The 18,208-nt window shown below is 42.1% G+C and overlaps 1 protein-coding gene and 1 pseudogene across 1 annotated transcript; both read right to left on the bottom strand.

Annotated features, from left to right (window-relative positions):
* Window positions 1-761: 761 nt before the first annotated feature.
* Window positions 762-2,877, bottom strand: LOC112070131 (ubiquitin thioesterase OTUB2-like; annotated as a pseudogene).
* A 2,031-nt stretch (window positions 2,878-4,908) lies between these two features.
* Window positions 4,909-15,759, bottom strand: ccdc197 (coiled-coil domain containing 197). Its single transcript, XM_024137539.2, has 9 exons — window positions 15,469-15,759; window positions 15,154-15,196; window positions 14,870-15,046; window positions 14,275-14,432; window positions 14,099-14,181; window positions 13,716-13,888; window positions 5,835-5,945; window positions 5,641-5,757; window positions 4,909-5,443 (listed from the first exon to the last, which is right to left on the bottom strand). The coding sequence occupies exons 1-9, from the start codon at window positions 15,567-15,569 to the stop codon at window positions 5,273-5,275; spliced, it is 1,134 nt and encodes a 377-aa protein (XP_023993307.1). The 5' UTR covers window positions 15,570-15,759; the 3' UTR covers window positions 4,909-5,272.
* Between the last annotated feature and the right edge of the window lie 2,449 nt (window positions 15,760-18,208).

Raw genomic sequence — 18,208 nt, 5'->3', positions numbered from 1 at the left:
CCATCTCCACAGAGGAACTCTGGAGCTCTGTCAAAGTGACCATCGGGTTCCTGGTCACCTCCCTGACAAGACCCTTTTCCCCCGATTGCTCAGTTTGGCCGGGCGGCCAGCTCTAGGAAGTCTTGGTGGTTCCAAACTTCTTCCTTTTAAGAATGATGGAGGCCACTGTATTCTTGAGGACCTTCAATGCTGCAGACATTTGTTGGTACCCTTCCCCAGATCTGTGCCTCGACACAATCCTGTTTCGACGCTCTACGGACAATTTCTATGACCTCGTGGCTTGGTTTTTTTCTCTGCCATGCACTGTCTATTGTGGGGCCTTCTATAGACAGGTGTGTGCCGTTCCAAATCATGTCCAATCAATTGAATTTACGACAGGTAGACTCCAATCAAGTTGTAGAAATATCTCAAGGATGATCAATGGAAACAGGATGCACCTGAGTTTAATTTCGAGTCTCATTGCAAAGCGTCTGAATACTTATTTACATAAGGTACTTATTTTTTTATTTTAAATACATTTGCAAAAATGACTAAACCTGTTTTCGCTTTGTCATTATGGGGTATTGTATGTAGATAAATTATTGAATCAATTTTAGAATAAGTAATGTAACAAAGTGGGAAAAGTCAAGGGGTCTGAATACTTTCCGAATGCACTGTATATTACAGAACAATGCTACAAACTTTGTTTTTTTACTCTTAAAATAAATGATTAACACAACTTCCTGTAAACCTGAGATATGTGGAGTCCCTTATCAGGCCCCTCAATGGCAATGATATGGGTAGACAATGTCGTAGTGGGCTGTTTTGTAGAGGAGGTGTAGGGAGGGCTGGGTTCCCTCTGGAATGGTGTGGTGGGCCAGACGCTGTCCGTCTCCCCCCTCCATGGAAGCAATGTGGATGCTAACGCCTAAGGCCTCCGACAGAGCCAGGATATCTATGTGGTCACACTCCATTGCCATGGTTTCCACTTCCTGGATAAGTCAAGAATGGACATTATGTATCTACCCATGCAGAAACATCATGCTGTGTGGTCAATACAAATGTTGATGGGTTTGATCATAAATTACAGTTACCAAAAAAGTGTAATGTCAGTGAGTGGTCCCTGGCTCCAGAGTGGCACAGCGGTCTAAGGCACTTCATCTGTGCTAGAGGCATCACTACAGACCCTGGTACGATTCCAGGCTGTATCACAACCGGCCGTGATTGGGACTCTCATAGGGCGGCGCACAATTGCCCCAGCATCATCCGGTTTAGGGTTTGGCTGGGGTAGGCCGTCATTGTAAATAAGCATTTGTTCTTAACTGACTTGCCTACTTAAATAAAAAAGAAATACCCAATTTACTTTCATTTATTGCACCACCACTAGAGTGCAGCAAAACACTTTCAGACACTAGTTTTGAGTGGTGAGAAACTCATTGGGACAAGGTCGAATTGTCTACGGAGAAAATCAGCAGCACCAGGCACACTTCCATGGCATATTAACGAAACCGGAGACGATAGCAATATGGTATTGAGCGTAACTCATACTTACTTGAGTGCAGTAAACCTTGAGACTGGGTGCCTCCACAAAGTGGCTGAAGAAGTCTGCATGGTTTTGCAGGTAGACTAATGTGAGCAGCCTGATGTATTGCACCATACTGTCAAAGGTAGTTTGCTCATTAAAGAGCTAGAGCAATGTGTCACCATGCTCATCAGCTTCACATTGTTCCAGAACACCGACAAACTAAAAGCTGAACTGTCCGATAATTAACCCTTGTCATTAATCAACAAGCTTCAGTTACATGAGTCTGATGGTTATTATTGTGAAAATGCAATATTTGATTTTAGAAAATAGTACCAAGGTAGATACATGTACATTTACCATGTTAAGCAAGTCTTTGAAAGAGTTCTCATCAAAGCCTGCAGCCAATAACTCTGCCACTTTGTACCACTGTCTCTTTGAATTTGAGAGAAATTATGCATATTCCTCCATTATTTTGAAGTGGAAAAGCCACACGCAGGCAAAGGCACATTCTTGGAATCCAAAACATTCTACAAATGCACATGGCAAAGGCTATGCGTAGGAAGGAATTTACCTTTGCAAAGCTCTGTCATTTTGCAACAATGATTCCAGGTGTCCAAAGCATAGGGCTCTGTAAAAGCAATTGCCGTCTCTCCTGATTTCCCGCATGTACTTATACTGGCTGCAAATGTCCTTCAAAACAGAAGAGATGTTTGAATTTGACTAATTCAAAAACAGTAACAAGTCATTTCACTAGCCTATCTTATATTTTATTTAATACCTCTGATTTGACTAATTAACAGTTAGTCCATATCATTTATGTTAACACTTTTTTAGTTTCCTTATTATTGTCATTTCATTACAATTGTTTCAAGATAGCCAAGGCATATCTATCCAATGAAGTCGGGGATCTCACAGCAGACAAGTAAAGCTTTGTATGTAGGTAGCATTTCACGTTATGATCTTTCTTGTCAGCCTTTTGCAATGGCTAGCTAGCTATATGAATAGGCATTACCCAATACTTTGCCACTTCCACCTCTAGTAGATATTTCTTCTCTACTTGAAAACAACTGTTGTGCGTCCATCTGTGAAGAACAGTCGTTTGCTAAATTAATAGAAGTCTAAATGGTGTACTGACAATAGTAAAAAGTAATGCTTTGTTAATTCCTACGTTCAAAATGTTTTGTTGCTAAAAGATAACATTACCATACCTGAGGCGTCTCCAAGAATAGTCATAAGACAAACTAAACAACTTCTTTGCTCGCTTTGAAGATAATACAGTGCCACTGACACGGCCCACTACCAAAACCTGCGGGCTCTCCTTCACCGCAGCCAACGTGAGTAAAACATTTAAATGTGTTTACCCTCGCAAGGCTGCTGGCCCAGGCGGCATCCCTAGCTGCGTCCTCAGACTAGCTTTGAGAGACTAGTCAAGGATCATATCCCCTCCACCCTACCTGACACCCTAGACCCAGAACATTTTGCTTACTGCCCCAATAGGTCCACAGACAACGCAATCACACTGCCCTAACTCATCTGGACAAGAGGAATACCTATGTAAGAATGCTGTTCATTGATTACAGCTCAGCATTTAACACCATAGTACCCTCCAAACTCGTCATTAAGCTCGAGACCTTGGGTCTCGACCCCGCCCTCTGCAACTGGGTCCTGGACTTTCTGACAGGCCGCCCCCCCAGGTGGTGAGGGTAGGAAACAACATCTCCACCCCACTGAACCTCAACACTGGGGCCCCACAAGGGTGTGTTCTCAGCCCTCTCCTGTACTCCCTGTTCACCCATGACTGTGTGGCCATGCACGCCTCCAACTCAATCATCAAGTTTGCAGACAACACTACAGTGGTAGGCTTGATTACCAACAACGACGAGACGGCCTACAGGGAGGTGGTGAGGGTCCTGGGAGTGGGGTGTCAGGAAAATAACCTCACACTCAACGTCAACAAAACAAAGGAGATGATCGTGGACTTCAGGAAACAGCAGATGGAGCACCCCTCTATCCACATCGACGGGACAGTAGTGGAGAAGGTGGACATTTTTAAGTTCCTCTGCGTACACATCACAAACTGAAATGGTCCACCCACACAGACTGCGTGGTGAAGAAGGTGCAACAGCACCTCTTCAACCTCAGGCGGCTGAAGAAATGTGGCTTGTCACCAAAAACACTCAAACTTTTACACATGCACAATTGAGAGCATCCTGTCGGGCTATATCACCGCCTGGTACGGCAACTGCTAGGCCCACAACCGTAAGGCTCTCCAGAGGGTAGTGAGGTCTGCACAACGCATCACTGGAGGCAAACTACCTTCCCTCCAGGACACCTAGACCATCCGATGTCACAGGAAGGCCAAAAAGATCATCAAGGACAACAACCACCTGAGCCACTGCCTGTTCACCCCGCTATCATCCAGAAGGCGAGGTCAGTACAGGTGCATCAAAGCTGGGACCGAGAGACTGAAAAAGGCCATCAGATTGTTAAACAGCCATCACTAACATTGAGTGGCTGCTGCCAACATACTGACTCAAATCTCTAGCCACTTAAATAATAAAAAATTGGATGTAATGTATCACTAGTCACTTTAAACAATGCCACTTTATATAATGTTTACTTACCCTACATTACTCATCTCATATGTATATACTGTACTCTATACCATCTACTGCATCTTGCCTATGCCATTCGGGCCGTCGCTCATCCATATATTTATATGTACATATTCTTATTCATTCCTTTACACTTGTGTGAATAAGGTAGTTGTTGTGAAATTGTTAGATTTACTTGTTAGTTATTACTGCACGGTCGGAACTAGAAGCACAAGCATTTCGCTACTCTCGCATTAACATCTGCTAACCATGTGTATGTGACCAATAAAATATGATTTGATTTTTAATTGTCTGTCCACCTTCATAAAGACTAGGTTAGCATGCTACTAAGATAAACATGGATAACTAAGTAGAAACACATATTTCCACAAATTGTCATCCTGTCTCGCAAGGCTAAGCGCGTGGCAAAATACAACTGTTGTACGCAATAAAAAGTGGAATGAAATGTAACATCGAAAGACATAATAGATTAAATGTTCGAGCAACAGTACCAACCACAACAACCGGATATTTAGAACTGCCACGTGCTTTGTGTTTAAAAGGAACGGTACATTGACAGACAAAAGGGTTAACTTTAGTTACCAGTATCTTTGGTACATTGATTATTTTTGTTCGAGGAACCTCCCCGAAATATCCATAAATGGGCCTAGATTTGTCTGTGTATAACTACGATTGTAGTATTTTCAAACTTCGGTGGATTACAACCACCATAGGAACCTCCCTCAACTTGGTAAATGTTTTGCAATTTAACTCCACAATGTTATTGTTTAAAAAAACAACAGCCACAACCCATCTTCAACTGTTTATATTCATAATTTCAAAGAGAACTTGTAATATTCTGAAATAAATAAATCAAAAAAACAAATTAATATTTGAATTCATCCTAACAAATTTCAATCATCGATCTTATATTAGGCTATATGAGAAATGCATGTACAACTTCTTTGGAACTACAGCCACAGCAATTTCCTTCATCAGCAACTTATCACCACAAAGAACTATACAATTGAAACACTATTACAACAACAAGTTGAAAGTAACTTATATTGCACTCACATCCTTTACTGTGTCCGTATGCATGTGCGTGCGTGCGCTTACATGGTTGTATTTGTGTGTTTCTCCACAAACTCGTAAAAGGTCTATTCGGCATTGATCAACTAGACAGTCCAGTCCTCCCACTGGTCTTGCTGGTGCTCTTCAGTTGTGTTTTACTGTTAATGTTTTTCAGTGATCCTCTGTGCTCTGTGGCACTCGTCAATGCGGTGCCTGAGTCTATCAGTCGTGTTGCTCTCATCTCGATGTCTGCCCTCTCCAGAATGTATTCCTGTAAACATGGTAAGTAATATAATAAATTGGTAGTTGCAATCTTGATTGGGGAAACATGATTACACTATACAAAATCTGGAATTCAGAAGAAAAAAATGATAAAAAATGATAAATAAACGAAGTATACTTTATAAATGACAACAAATGGGAAGTCATTTCAAGGTAAATACTAATAACAATGCAATTAGACATTACCTTTACCATATCCATCATCGTCAGCATGTCTATCTCTTCCAGAGGCCCATAGTGCTGTAAGTAGCACTGCTCTGCAATGTTCTTCACAGCTATCAGCAGGCAACCCACTTCCTCAACCTGACAAGAGAGGTGGAGTGGAGTTTATTATGGTATTATTATTGGTTATTAGTGTAAAATGGTGGTGGTGCTCAGACCTGGTCTCTGGACTGGCCTTGGTGCATCATCAGTTTCATCTCAGTCTGGTTGTTCTTCTCCTTGGCTCTGTCCCATTGGGTCTGCAGTTCAGACAGCTCCCTGTTCATCATCTGCCTCCGACGAGGGAAGAGCACACAGTCTAAAGCTTACTACAAGCTCTACGCAGACAATATTATTATATTTTTTTGTACTTTTTAAATTTTACAAACATACGGAAGTTGGATTATACATTTAAAATGCGTATTTAGAAAAGTGAATAACCAAGCACACAGGTTTTAAGAAAAATGCATACATTAAACAATGCCTTATACACTGTATACAAAACATTGAGAACACCTGCTCTTTCCATGACAGACTGACCAGGTGAATCCAGGTGAAAGCTATGATCCCTTATTGATGTCACTTGTTAAATTCACTTCAATCAGTGTATATGAAGAGACTGGTTAAAGAAGGATTTTAAGCCTTGAGACATGAGACATTGAGACATGGATTGTGTACTGTATGTGTGCCATTCAGAAGGTGAATGGGCAAGACAAAATATTGAACGGGTATGGTAGTAGGCGCCAGGCGCACCGGTTTGTGTCAAGAACTGCAACACTGCTTCGTTTTTCATGCTCAACAGTTTCCCGTGTGTATCAAGAATGGTCCATCACCCAAAGGACATCCAGTCAACTTGACACAACTGTGGGAAGCATTGGAGTCAACATGGGCCAGCATACCTGTTGAACGCTTTCAACACCTTATAGAGTCCATGCCCTGATGAATTGAAGCTGTTCTAGGGGCATGAATTGAGGATGTTCTAACTCAATATTAGAAAGTCATTCATAATATTTGGTATACTCAGTGTATAGTAAATGAGTGCCTTCCAAAAGTATTCACACCCCTTGACTTTTTCTACATTTTGGTGTGTTACAAAGCTGAATTTAAAATGGATTAAATTTAGATTTTTTTTACACATTTTAGAATTTAAATTAATAAAAAATGAAAAGCTGAAATTTCTTCAGTCAAGTAATCAACCCCTTTGTAATGGCAAGCCTAAATAAATTCAGAAGTAAAAATGTGCTTAACTCACATAATTTGTAACAAGTCGCACAGCTGTAATCGCTGCCAAAGGTGCTTCTAAAAAGTATTGACTTGGGTGTGAATACTTATGTAAATGACATAGCAATTAATTTGCTAAAATTTCAAAAAACATGTTTTTACTTTGTCATTATGGGGTGTGTCGATGGGTGAGAAAAAAAAGTATTTATTCAATTTAGAAAAAAGCAAGCTCTCTTTTGAAAAATKAATAAGAGCGTAGTCTTCAAAAATCTGCATTTGTGTTTTCAACATACACTACATATACAAAAGTTTGTGGACATCCCTTCAAATTAGTGGATTCGGCTATTTCAGCCACACCCGTTGCTGACAGGTGTATAAAATCGAGCACACAGCCATGCAATCTCCATAGACAAACATTGGCAGTAAAATGGCCTTACTGAAGAGCTCAGTGACTTCCAACGTGGCACCGTCATAGGATGCCACCAGTCAGTTCGTCAAATTTATGTCCTGCTAGAGCTGCCCCAGTAAGTGCTGTTATTGTGAAGTGGAAACGTCTAGGAGAAGCAACAAGCTCAGCCGCGAAGTGGTAGGCTACACAAGCTCACAGAACAGAACCACCAAGTGCTGAAGCGCAGTTGCAACACTCACTACCGAGTTCCAAACTTCCTCACGAAGCAACGTCAGCACAAAAACAATTAGTCGGGAGCTTCATGAAATGTGTTTCTATGGCCGAGCAGCCACACACAAGCTTAAGATCACCATGCGTCGGCAGGACTGGAGTAAAGCTCGCCGCCATTGGACTTTGGAGCAGTGGAAACGCCTTCTCTGAAGTGATGAATCAAGCTTCACGAATCTGGGTTTGTCAGATGCCAGGAGAACGCTACCTGCCCCAATGCTTATTGCCAACTGTAAAGTTTGGTGGGGGATGATAATGGTCTGGGGCTGTTTTTCATGGTTTGGGCTAGGCTCCTTAGTTCCAGTCAAGGGAAATCTTAACTCTACAGCATACAATGACATTCTAGATGATTCTGTGCTTCCAACTTTGTGGTAACAGTTTGGGGAAGGCCCTTTCTTGTTTCAGCATGACAACGCCCCACTGCACAAAGCGAGTTCCATACAGAAACGGTTTGTCGGGATCGGTGTGGAAGAACTTGACAGGCACAGAGCCATGACCTCAACCCCATCAAACACCTTTGGGATGAATTGGAACGCTGACTGCGTGCCAGGCCTAATCACCCAACACCAGTGCCCAACCTCACTAATGGTCTTGGGGCTGAATGGAAGCACGTCCCCGCAACAATGTTCCAACATCTATTAGAAAGCCTACCTAGAAGAGTGGAGGCTGTTATAGCAGCAAAGGTAGGACCAACTCCATATTAATTCCCATGATTTTGTAATGAGATGTTCGACACATACCACATAGTTTTGGTCGCTTGGGTCCTTGATCTGATCTATAGGCTATATAGGTTATTCATCAAAGTATCCTATTTTGCATTGATTTCCAGTATATAATCTGAGCGACTGTTCAATCTCTGCGATTTGCTGCAAACACAACTCTTTGTATTCAGGACATAAAGTGCATTTATTTTTGCAGTTTTACTTAGTGCCTTATTGCAAACAGGATACACTTTTAGGAATATTTGTATTCTGTATTTAACCTTTATTTAACTAGTTAAACACTATTATAGTCCATGCAACTTAATATTTGATTTGTTAAGCAAATTTTTACTGAATTTATTTCCGCTTGCCATAACAAAGAGGTTGAGTATTTATTGACTCAAGACATTTCAGCTTTTATTTCTAATTAATTTGAACTTTGACATTATGGGGTATTGTGTGTAGGCAAGTGACACAATCTGAATTTAATCCATTTCAGTTTTTTATTAACCTTTATTTAACRAGGCAAGTCAGTTAAGAACCAACTCTTATTTAAAATGACGGCCTACCCCGGCCAAACCCTAACCCAGACGACGCTGGGCCAATTGTGCGCCGCCCTATGAGACTCCCAATCACGGCCGGTTGTGATACAGCCTGGAATTGAACCAGGGTCTGTAGTGACGCTTCTAGCACTGAGATGCAGGGCCTTAGACCGCTGCGCCACTCGGGAGCTTGTAACACAACAAAATGTGGAAAAAGTCAAGAGGTATGAATACTTTCTGAAGGTACTGTACATGTATTTCTAACATGCTGACCACACCACTCGTGTCGCGTGCACGAGAGTTGCAAAATAAATGTACACCTACATGTTATTCAATCATTGCACCCACACTGCTCGCGTGTGTCAAAGAGTGTCTGCGTAGTCAGGCGCTAAAATAGAACTTGTTTCTATTTGTGACGCTTGATGCGCAGCAAGTCCCACCTCTCCCATCTCCTCATTGTTTATTTATAAGTATATACCCACGTGCCATCTCCTCATTTGTTTTTAGGAGCATATACCCACGTGGGTGATTTGAAAGATGAACTGAGGTCCACACTCCAGTCAGTTGTAGTAATGCACCGTAAAGTTAGTTGCCAATAGCCATATAAAGTCCAAAGAAGAAGAAGCTTGAAGGAGGAGAGATTACTAGAAACAAACTCAGCCTACCGTTTTATCTGTGGATTAATTGTTGGAGTAGAGGACCTTGTGCATTTCAGGTAAAATAACAACCCAATGTTTATATCCCAGGACAAATTAGCTAGCAACAGCAAGCTAGTTAACTAAATTGCCATAAATGTTTGCTTATCGACCTGTAATCAAATTAATATAGTTGATTCAGAGTTCGTTTTGATATTTCAACCTGCGTGTCCTGATCACTTCTGGTGTGGGGGGGGGGACAAAATCAGCACGCGCGCAATGGCACACGCAAGCTAGCGGGATACACGCTGCACCGGCAAGATAGAACAGCACACTCCGGTAAGACGAAGAGGGGTGGTCTGTGCATATTTGTAAACAGCTGGTGCACGAAATCTAAGGAAGTCTCTAGATTTTGCTCGCCTGAAGTAGAGTATATTGTGATAAATTGCAGGCCACACTACTTGCCTAGAGAATTTTCAGCCATACTTTTCGTGGCTGTTAATTTACCACCACAGACAGATGCTGGCACTAAGACCGCACTCAGTCAGCTGTATAAGGAAATAAGCAAACAGGAAACCACTCACCCAGAGGCGGCGCTCCTATTGGCCGGAGACTTTAATGAAGGGAAACTTAAATCAGTTCTACCAAATTTCTATCAACATGTTAAATGTCCAACCAGAGGGGGAAAAAATTCTAGGTCGCCTGTATTCCACACACAGAGACACGTACAAAGCTCGCCCTCCATTTCGTAAATTCGACCACAACTCTATCCTCCTGATTCCTGCTTACAAGCAAAAATTAAAGCAGGACGCACCAGTGACTCAGTCTATAAAAAATGGTCAGATGAAGCAGATGCTAAACTACAGGACTGTTTTGCTATCACAGACTGGAACATGTTCCGGGATTCTTCCGATGGCATTGAGGAGTACACCACATCAGTCACTGGCTTTATCAATAAGTGCATCGAGGACGTCGTCCCCACAGTGACTGTACGTACATGCCATGGATTACAGGCAACATTCGCACTGAGCTAAAGGGTAGAGCAGCCGCTTTCAAGGTGCGGGACTATAACCCGGAAGCTCACAAGAAATCCTGCTATGCCCTGCGACGAACCATCAAACAGGCAAAGCGTCAATACAGGGCTAAGATTGAATCATACTACACCGGCTCAAACGCTCGTCTTATGTGGCAGGGTTTGCAAACTATTACAGACTACAAAGGGAAGCACAGCTGCGAGCTGCCCAGTGACACGAGCCTACCAGACAAGCTAAATCACTTCTATGCTCGCTTCAAGGCAAGCAACACTGAGGCATGCATGAGAGCATCAGCTGTTCCGGACGACTGTGTGATCACGCTCTCCGTAGCCGACGTGAGTAAGACCTTTAAACAGGTCAACATACACAAGGCTGCGGGGCCTGACGGATTACCAGGACGTGTGCTCCGGGCATGTGCTGACCAACTGGCAGGTGTCTTCACTGACATTTTCAACATGTCCCTGATTGAGTCTGTAATACCAACATGTTTCAAGCAGACCACCATAGTCCCTGTGCCCAAGAACACAAAGGCAACCTGCCTAAATGACTACAGACCCGTAGCACTCACGTCCGTAGCCATGAAGTGCTTTGAAAGAATGTTAATGGCTCACATCCACACCATTATCCCAGAAACCCTAGACCCACTCCAATTTGCATACCGCCCAAACAGACCCACAGATGATGGAATCTCTATTGCACTCCACACTGCCCTTTCCCACCTGGACAAAAGGAACACTTATGTGAGAATGCTATTCATTGACTACAGCTCAGCGTTCAACACCATAGTACCCTCAAAGCTTATCACTAAGCTAAGGATCCTGGGACTAAACACCTCCCTCTGCAACTGGATCCTGGACTTCCTGACGGGCCGCCCCCAGGTGGTGAGGGTAGGTAGCAACACATCTTCCACACTGATCCTCAACACTGGAGCTCCCAGCAGTGCGTGCTCAGTCCCCTCCTGTACTCCCTGTTCACCCACGACTGCATGGCCAGGCACAACTCTAACAATATTACATTGCAATGACACAACAGTGGTAGACCTGATCACCGACAATGACGAGACAGGCTATAGGAGGATCAAAGACCTGGCTGGGTGTGCCAGAATAACAACTTATCCCTCAACGTAACCAAGACAAAGGAGATGATTGTGGACTACAGGAAAATGGGACCAAGCACACCCCCATTCTCATCGCCGGGGCTGTAGTGGAGCAGGTTGAGAGCTTCAAGTTCCTTGGTGTCCACATCAACAACAAACTAGAATGGTCCAAACACACCAAGACAGTCGTGAAGAGGGCACGACAAAGCCTATTCCCCCTCAGAAAAACTAAAAAGATTTGTTCTACAGCTGCAACATCGAGAGCATCCTGACTGGTTGCATCACTGCCTGCGGTACGGCAATTGCTCGGCCTCTGACCGCAAGCACTACAGAGGGTAGTGCGTACGGCCCGTGACATCACTGGGGCTAAGTGCCTGCCATCCAGGACCTCTACACCAGGCGGTGTCAGAGGAAGGCCCAAAAATTGTCAAAGACCCCAGCCACCCTAGTCATAGACTGTTCTCTCTTACCACCATATGGCAAGCGGTACGGGAGTGCCAAGTCTAGGACAAAAAAGGCTTCTCAACAGTTTTTACCCCCAAGCCATAAGACTCCTGAGCAGGTAATCAAATGACTACCCGGACTATTTGCATTGTGTGCCGCCCCAACCCCTCTTTTTACACTGCTGCTACTCTGTTTATCATATATGCATAGTCACTTTAACTATACATTCATGTACATACTACCTCAATCAGCCTGACTAACCAGTGTCTGTATGTAGCCTCGCTACTGTATATAGCCTGTCTTTTTACTGTTGTTTTATTTCTTTACTTACCTATTGTTCACCTAACACCTTTTTTGCACTATTGGTTAGAGCCTGTAAGTAAGCATTTCACTGTTGTATTCGGCGCATGTGACAAATGAACTTTGATTTGATGCGAGCAGTCTGGTCAGCATGTAAGCATGTACAGTACTAGTCAAGTTTGGACACACCTACTCATTCAAGCGATTTTGATTTTTACTACAAACAGCTCTTACACAGCCTGAAGGTCTGTTTTGGGTCATTGTCCTGTTGAAAAATAAATGACAGTCCCAAACCAGATGGGATAGCGTATCACTGCAGAATGCTGTGCTAGCCATGCTGGTTAAGTGTGTCTTGAATTCTAAATTAATCACAGACAGTGTCACCAGCAAACCTCCATGCTTCATGGTGGGAACCACACATGCGGAGATCATTTGTTTACTTACTCTGGATCTCATCAAAGACACGGCGGTTGGAACCAACAATCTCAAATTTGGACTCATCAGACCAAAGGACAGATTTCCACCGGTCTAATGTCCATTGTTCGTGTTTCTTGGCCCAAGCAAGTCTCTTCTTATTATTGGTGTCCTTTTAGTAGTGGTTTCTTTGCAGCTATTTGACCATGAAGTCCTGATTCACGCAGTCTCCTCTGAATAGTTGATGTTGAGATGTGTCTGTTACTTGAACACTGTGAAGCATATATTTGGGCTGCAATCTGAGGTGCAGTTCACTCTAATGAATTTATCCTCTGCCGCAGAGGTAACTCTGGGTCTTCCTTTCCTGTGGGGGGTGCTCATGAGAGCCAGTTTCATCATAGCGTTTGATAGATTTTGCGACTGCACTTGAAGAAACGTTCAAAGTTCTTGAAATTTTTCGCATCGAAAAATGTTCCGCACCTTCATGTCTTAAAGTAATGATGGACTGTCATTTCTCTTTGCTTATTTGAGCTGTTCTTGCCATAATATGGACTTGGTGTTTTACCAAATAGGGTGTTTTATTGGTGTTTTACCAAATCTTCTGTATACCACCCCTACCTTGTCACAACACAACTGATTGGCTCAAACACATTAAGAAGGAGAGAAATTCCACAAATTAACTTTTAACAAGGCACACCTTTTAATTGAAAAGCATTCCAGGTGACTACCTCATGAATCTGGTTGAGAGAATGCCAAGAGTGTGAAAAGCTGTCATCAAGGCAAAGAGTGGCTACTTTGAAGAATCTCAAATCTCAAATATATTTTGATTGGTGACTACATGACTCCATATGTGTTATTTCAAAGTTTTGATGTCTTCACTATTAGTCTATAATGTAGAAAAATTATGGAATGAATAGGTGAAAAACCCTGGAAGAAAAACCCTGGAATGAATAGGTGTGTCCAAACTTTTGATTGGTACTGTATGTATATGTCTGACCAGCTTGTTGGTGTTATGCTCCTGCTTCAGGCTGTCCAGGCTGCGCTGGCCCTGCTCCAGCTCTTCCACCAGCTGGCCCAGGCGTTCCACCAGGTCCTGATGAGTGAGGGACAGGGTCTCATGGCGCCGGATGATGGGCATCACCAAGGAGTCTGCCCCATATTCCAGGTAATCTACATTCAGAGGCAGGTTAAGAAACAAACATACTTATTGTATTGTACCTCACAACCAACACTGTCATTTTATGTTTATTTGTTGAAGGCAACAATCAAATTTTTCAACATTAATTTCAAACAATAGTTTTCTAGAGCTAGGTATTGATTCAATTAAGATAATCAACTGAGAAAATACAGTATATTCAACTACAAAAAACATGAACTTACTCTCCGGGAGAAAATCTAACATTTTCATCATGTAGTCTTCGTACATTTTATACTTGGTCACCCTGTCCTTTAAATACTGCTGCCTGTAGGGATTGGGGAAAAAGATATCAGGTGAAGAGGGACCAACAAGTATTTGTGCAAGATGTTTCCCAATCCAAAAACCAGCTCCCATTTACCTGGCCTGCAGTTTCTCCAGCTGTTCAGTGAACTCCTCTTTCTCGTTCTGCTTCAGATCGTTCTGCTTCCTCGCTGCCTGGTACTTCTTCAGGGCCCGACGGCGCTTTACCTCATTGTCCTCAACAAACTTCTCAAATTTCTTAGCTCTGTCTTTAGTCTGGATGAGATCATAAACCCAAGGGAAAGAGTCAAGAGAGGACGTACACATAAGCAGGTAAATAGTGTATATCTTGGTTCTATGTTAAGCCTATACAGTATCTGTATCATTTCACCTGTCCATGGATTTGAAATGCCTTAGCTCATCATGAATTGTGTATTATAAACTAGGTGGTTCGAGCCCTAAATGCTGATTGGCTGAAAGCCGTGGTATATCACAGGTATGACAACATTTTATTTTTACTGCTCTAATTACGTTGGTAACCAGTTAATAATAGCAATAAGGTACCTCGGAAGTGTAATATATGGCCAATATATCACAGCTAAGGGCTGTGTCCTAGCACTCCGCGTTGTGTCGTGCTGAAGAACAGACTTTAGCCGTGGTATATTGGCCATATACCACACCCTCTCGGTGCTTATTGCTTAAATGTAACTCACCGCCTGCTGTTTCAGCTCTAGCTCTGCCTTCCTCTGTGCAAGGGCCTGCATGCGGCCTTTGAATTCCTGTCGTTTCTGTGCCAGCTGCCTATCCACATCATCCACCTCCACCTGCTTCTTCAGGACAAGGGTTCTCTGTAATGTGTTCACTCCTGTCTCCAGGACTCTGCTAGCGGTCTACATGGGAAATCACTAGTCACAAGAATACTTAACATCAAATATATCTACACCAAGACACTGGCCTATGTTTTGTGTTCAAATAAAATCTCATTAGGACTACTTACCTCTGTTATAACAGGTATGTGATTGACATTTTCATCTTCTTGTCTATGTCAGGGGAAATATGTAATCCAAACGTTTAATGGCAATGTAGTGCTGAAATAGGTAGTCCATTACAACTAAACTTGAGCTGCATAATTGTGCAATATAATTAAAATGCAAATCATGATGCATCCAATTGTCATGGACCTACGATATGATTATTCAATTCAAGTTTATCAAAACATAATGATTGTGGCCAGAAAGATTAGCAAAACTGAAGGTGAACAGATGTGCTATAATTATAATGCATAAGATTATAAAAGTTGATTGTAACATACCTAGTTTCCTCAAATTGCGTTACAAAAATGTTTTTCATTCTATTCTCCACTTTCAGCTTCAGACGAGGATCACCATTGTTTATACAAGGAAGAGTCTCCATATTTTTAGGCGTTGCAACTTTTATTTTGTAAAATAAGTATGATCCTTGAGAGTGAACAGAACTCCAATAAGATTATAAAGCGCAGCATTTGTTGTGTTCCTGAAATAATTGTTCCGTGCACACGAACAAGAGAGCAACAAAGGTCTTCCGGATTGGGTGTTCTCCTGAATTTGTGTTACATGTTGCCGAGGAACCAGGGGGAAGGGAGAGGGAATGCGAGGGGATCGTTTTTCGGTTGACATAGCAACTGCCCGGGAGGCGTTCTAATTCACCGATGCAAGTGAAAGGTACTCCACAAAAGGCAGTCGCCTTTATAAATTGTTAAGACTGACATTGCGAACACATCATAAACTTTGGCTCAATCTAAATAGAACAATTCTTATACATTAGATTTTAAATTCAGTACCAGACAAAAGTTTGGATGCACCTACTCTAGTCCTTTCTAGGGAGTTTTTCCTAGCCACCGTGTTTCTACACCTGCATTGCTTGCTGTTTTGGGGTTTTAGGCTGGGTTTCTGTACAGCACTTTGTGACATTAGCTGATGTAAGAAGGGCTTTATAAATACATTTGATTTTGATTGATTGACCTACTCATTTAAAGGGTTTTTCTTTATTCTTACTTTTTTCTACATTGTAGAATAATAGTGAAGYCATCAAAACTATGAAATAACACATGTGTAGTAACACAAAAAGTGTTAAACAAATCAAAACATATTTTAGATTCTTCAAAGCAGCCACACTTAGCCTTGATGACAGCTTTGCACACTCTTGGCATTCTCTCAACCAGCTTCACCTGGAATGCTTTTCCAGCGGTCTTGAAGGGGTTCCCACATATGCTGAGCACTTGTTGGCTGCTTTTCCTTCACTCTGTGGTCCAACTCATCCCAAACCATCTCAATTGGGTTGGGGTCGGGTGATTGTGGAGGCCAGGTCATCTGATGCAGCACTCCATCACTCTCCTTCTTGGTCAAATAGCCCTTACACATCCTGGAGGTCTGTTTTGGGTCATTGTCCTGTTGAAAAAACATTTATAGTCCCACTAAGTGCAAACCAGATGGTATGGCGTATCGCTGCAGAATCCTGTGGTAGCCATGCTGTTTAAGTGTGTCTTGAATTCTAAATAAATCACAGACAGTGTCACCAGCAAATCTCCATGCTTCATGGTGGGAACCACACATGCAGAAATTCGTTTACTTACTCTGCGTCTCACAAAGACATGGCGGTTGGACTCATCAGACAAAAGGACAGATTTCCAACGGTCTAATGTCCATTGCTCATGTTTCTTGGCCCAAGCAAGTCTCTTCTTCTTATTGGTGTCCTTTAGTAGTGGTTTCTTTGCAGTAATTCGACCATGAAGGCCTGATTCACGCAGTCTCCTCTGAACAGTTGATGTGTCTGTTACTTGAACGCTGTGAGGTGCAGTTCACTTTAATGAACTTATCCTTCGCAGCAGAGGTAATTCTGGATCTTCCTTTCCTGTGGCGGTCCTCATGAGAGCCAGTTTCATCATAGGGCTTGGTGGTTTTTGCGACTGCACTTGAAAAAACGTTCAAAGTTCTTGACATTTTCTGTATTGACTGACCTTCATGTCTTCAAGTAATGATGGACTGTCGTTTCTCTTTGCTTGTTTGAGCTGTTCTTGCCATAATATGGACTTGGTGTTTTACCAAATAGGGCTATCCTCTGTATACCACCCCTACCTTGTCACAACACAACTGATTGGCTCAAACGCATTAAGAAGGAAAGAAATTCCAGAAATTAACTTTTAACAAGGCACACCTGTTCATTGAAATGCATTCCAGGTGACCTCATGAAGCTGGTTGAGATAATGCCAAGAGTGTGCAAGCTGTCATCAAGGCAATGGGGTTACTTACACTTTTCTGGTTACTACATGATTCCATATGTTATTTCATTGTTTTAATGTCTTCACTATTATTCTACAGTGTAGAAAATAGTAAAAATAAAGATAAACCCTGGGATTAGTAGGTGTGTCCAAACTTTTGACTGGTACTATATATAGATATCTGCATGCATGGTCAATAACTGTAAGGTATCCAGCCTACTTGATCGGTGCCAGCATTTTTCTTGATTCTATCTATATTGACTTCAGATAGTTTTCCAGATGAGTAGACCAGGATCTAGTTCATCAACCTAGCCTCAGAGCATTTCATATTATTCTGTATGTAAATCCGAGGCACTCCATTTGGTATGATATGTTACATTTTGTATGGTATGTATTAATTTGTGGATGTCCATTACCCATTTCGTATTATATGTTACGAATTTGCAAAACGTACAATATGTTACAAATGTGCCAAATCAAATGTTATTTGTCACATACACATGTTTAGCAGATGTTATTGCGGGTGTAATGAAATGCTTATGTTTCTAGGTCCAACAGTGCAGTAATATCTAACAATACACACAATCTAAGGTAAAGGAATGGAATTAAGAACATGTCAGAGCGGCAATGTCAGAGCGGCATAGACTAAGATTCAATAGAATAGTATAGAATACACTATATACATATGAGATGAGTAATGCAAAATATGTAAACATTATTAAAGTGGCCAGTGATTTCAAGTATATGTACAGTATATAGGGCAGCAGCCTCCTAATGTGCTAGTGATGGCAAAATA

Source organism: Salvelinus sp. IW2-2015, unplaced genomic scaffold (assembly GCF_002910315.2).
Source record: "Salvelinus sp. IW2-2015 unplaced genomic scaffold, ASM291031v2 Un_scaffold1229, whole genome shotgun sequence".
In the NCBI taxonomy this organism is placed as follows: Eukaryota; Metazoa; Chordata; class Actinopteri; order Salmoniformes; family Salmonidae; genus Salvelinus; species Salvelinus sp. IW2-2015.
Note: the sequence above shows the minus strand (reverse complement) of the source record. Positions and strands in the feature narration are given on the sequence as shown.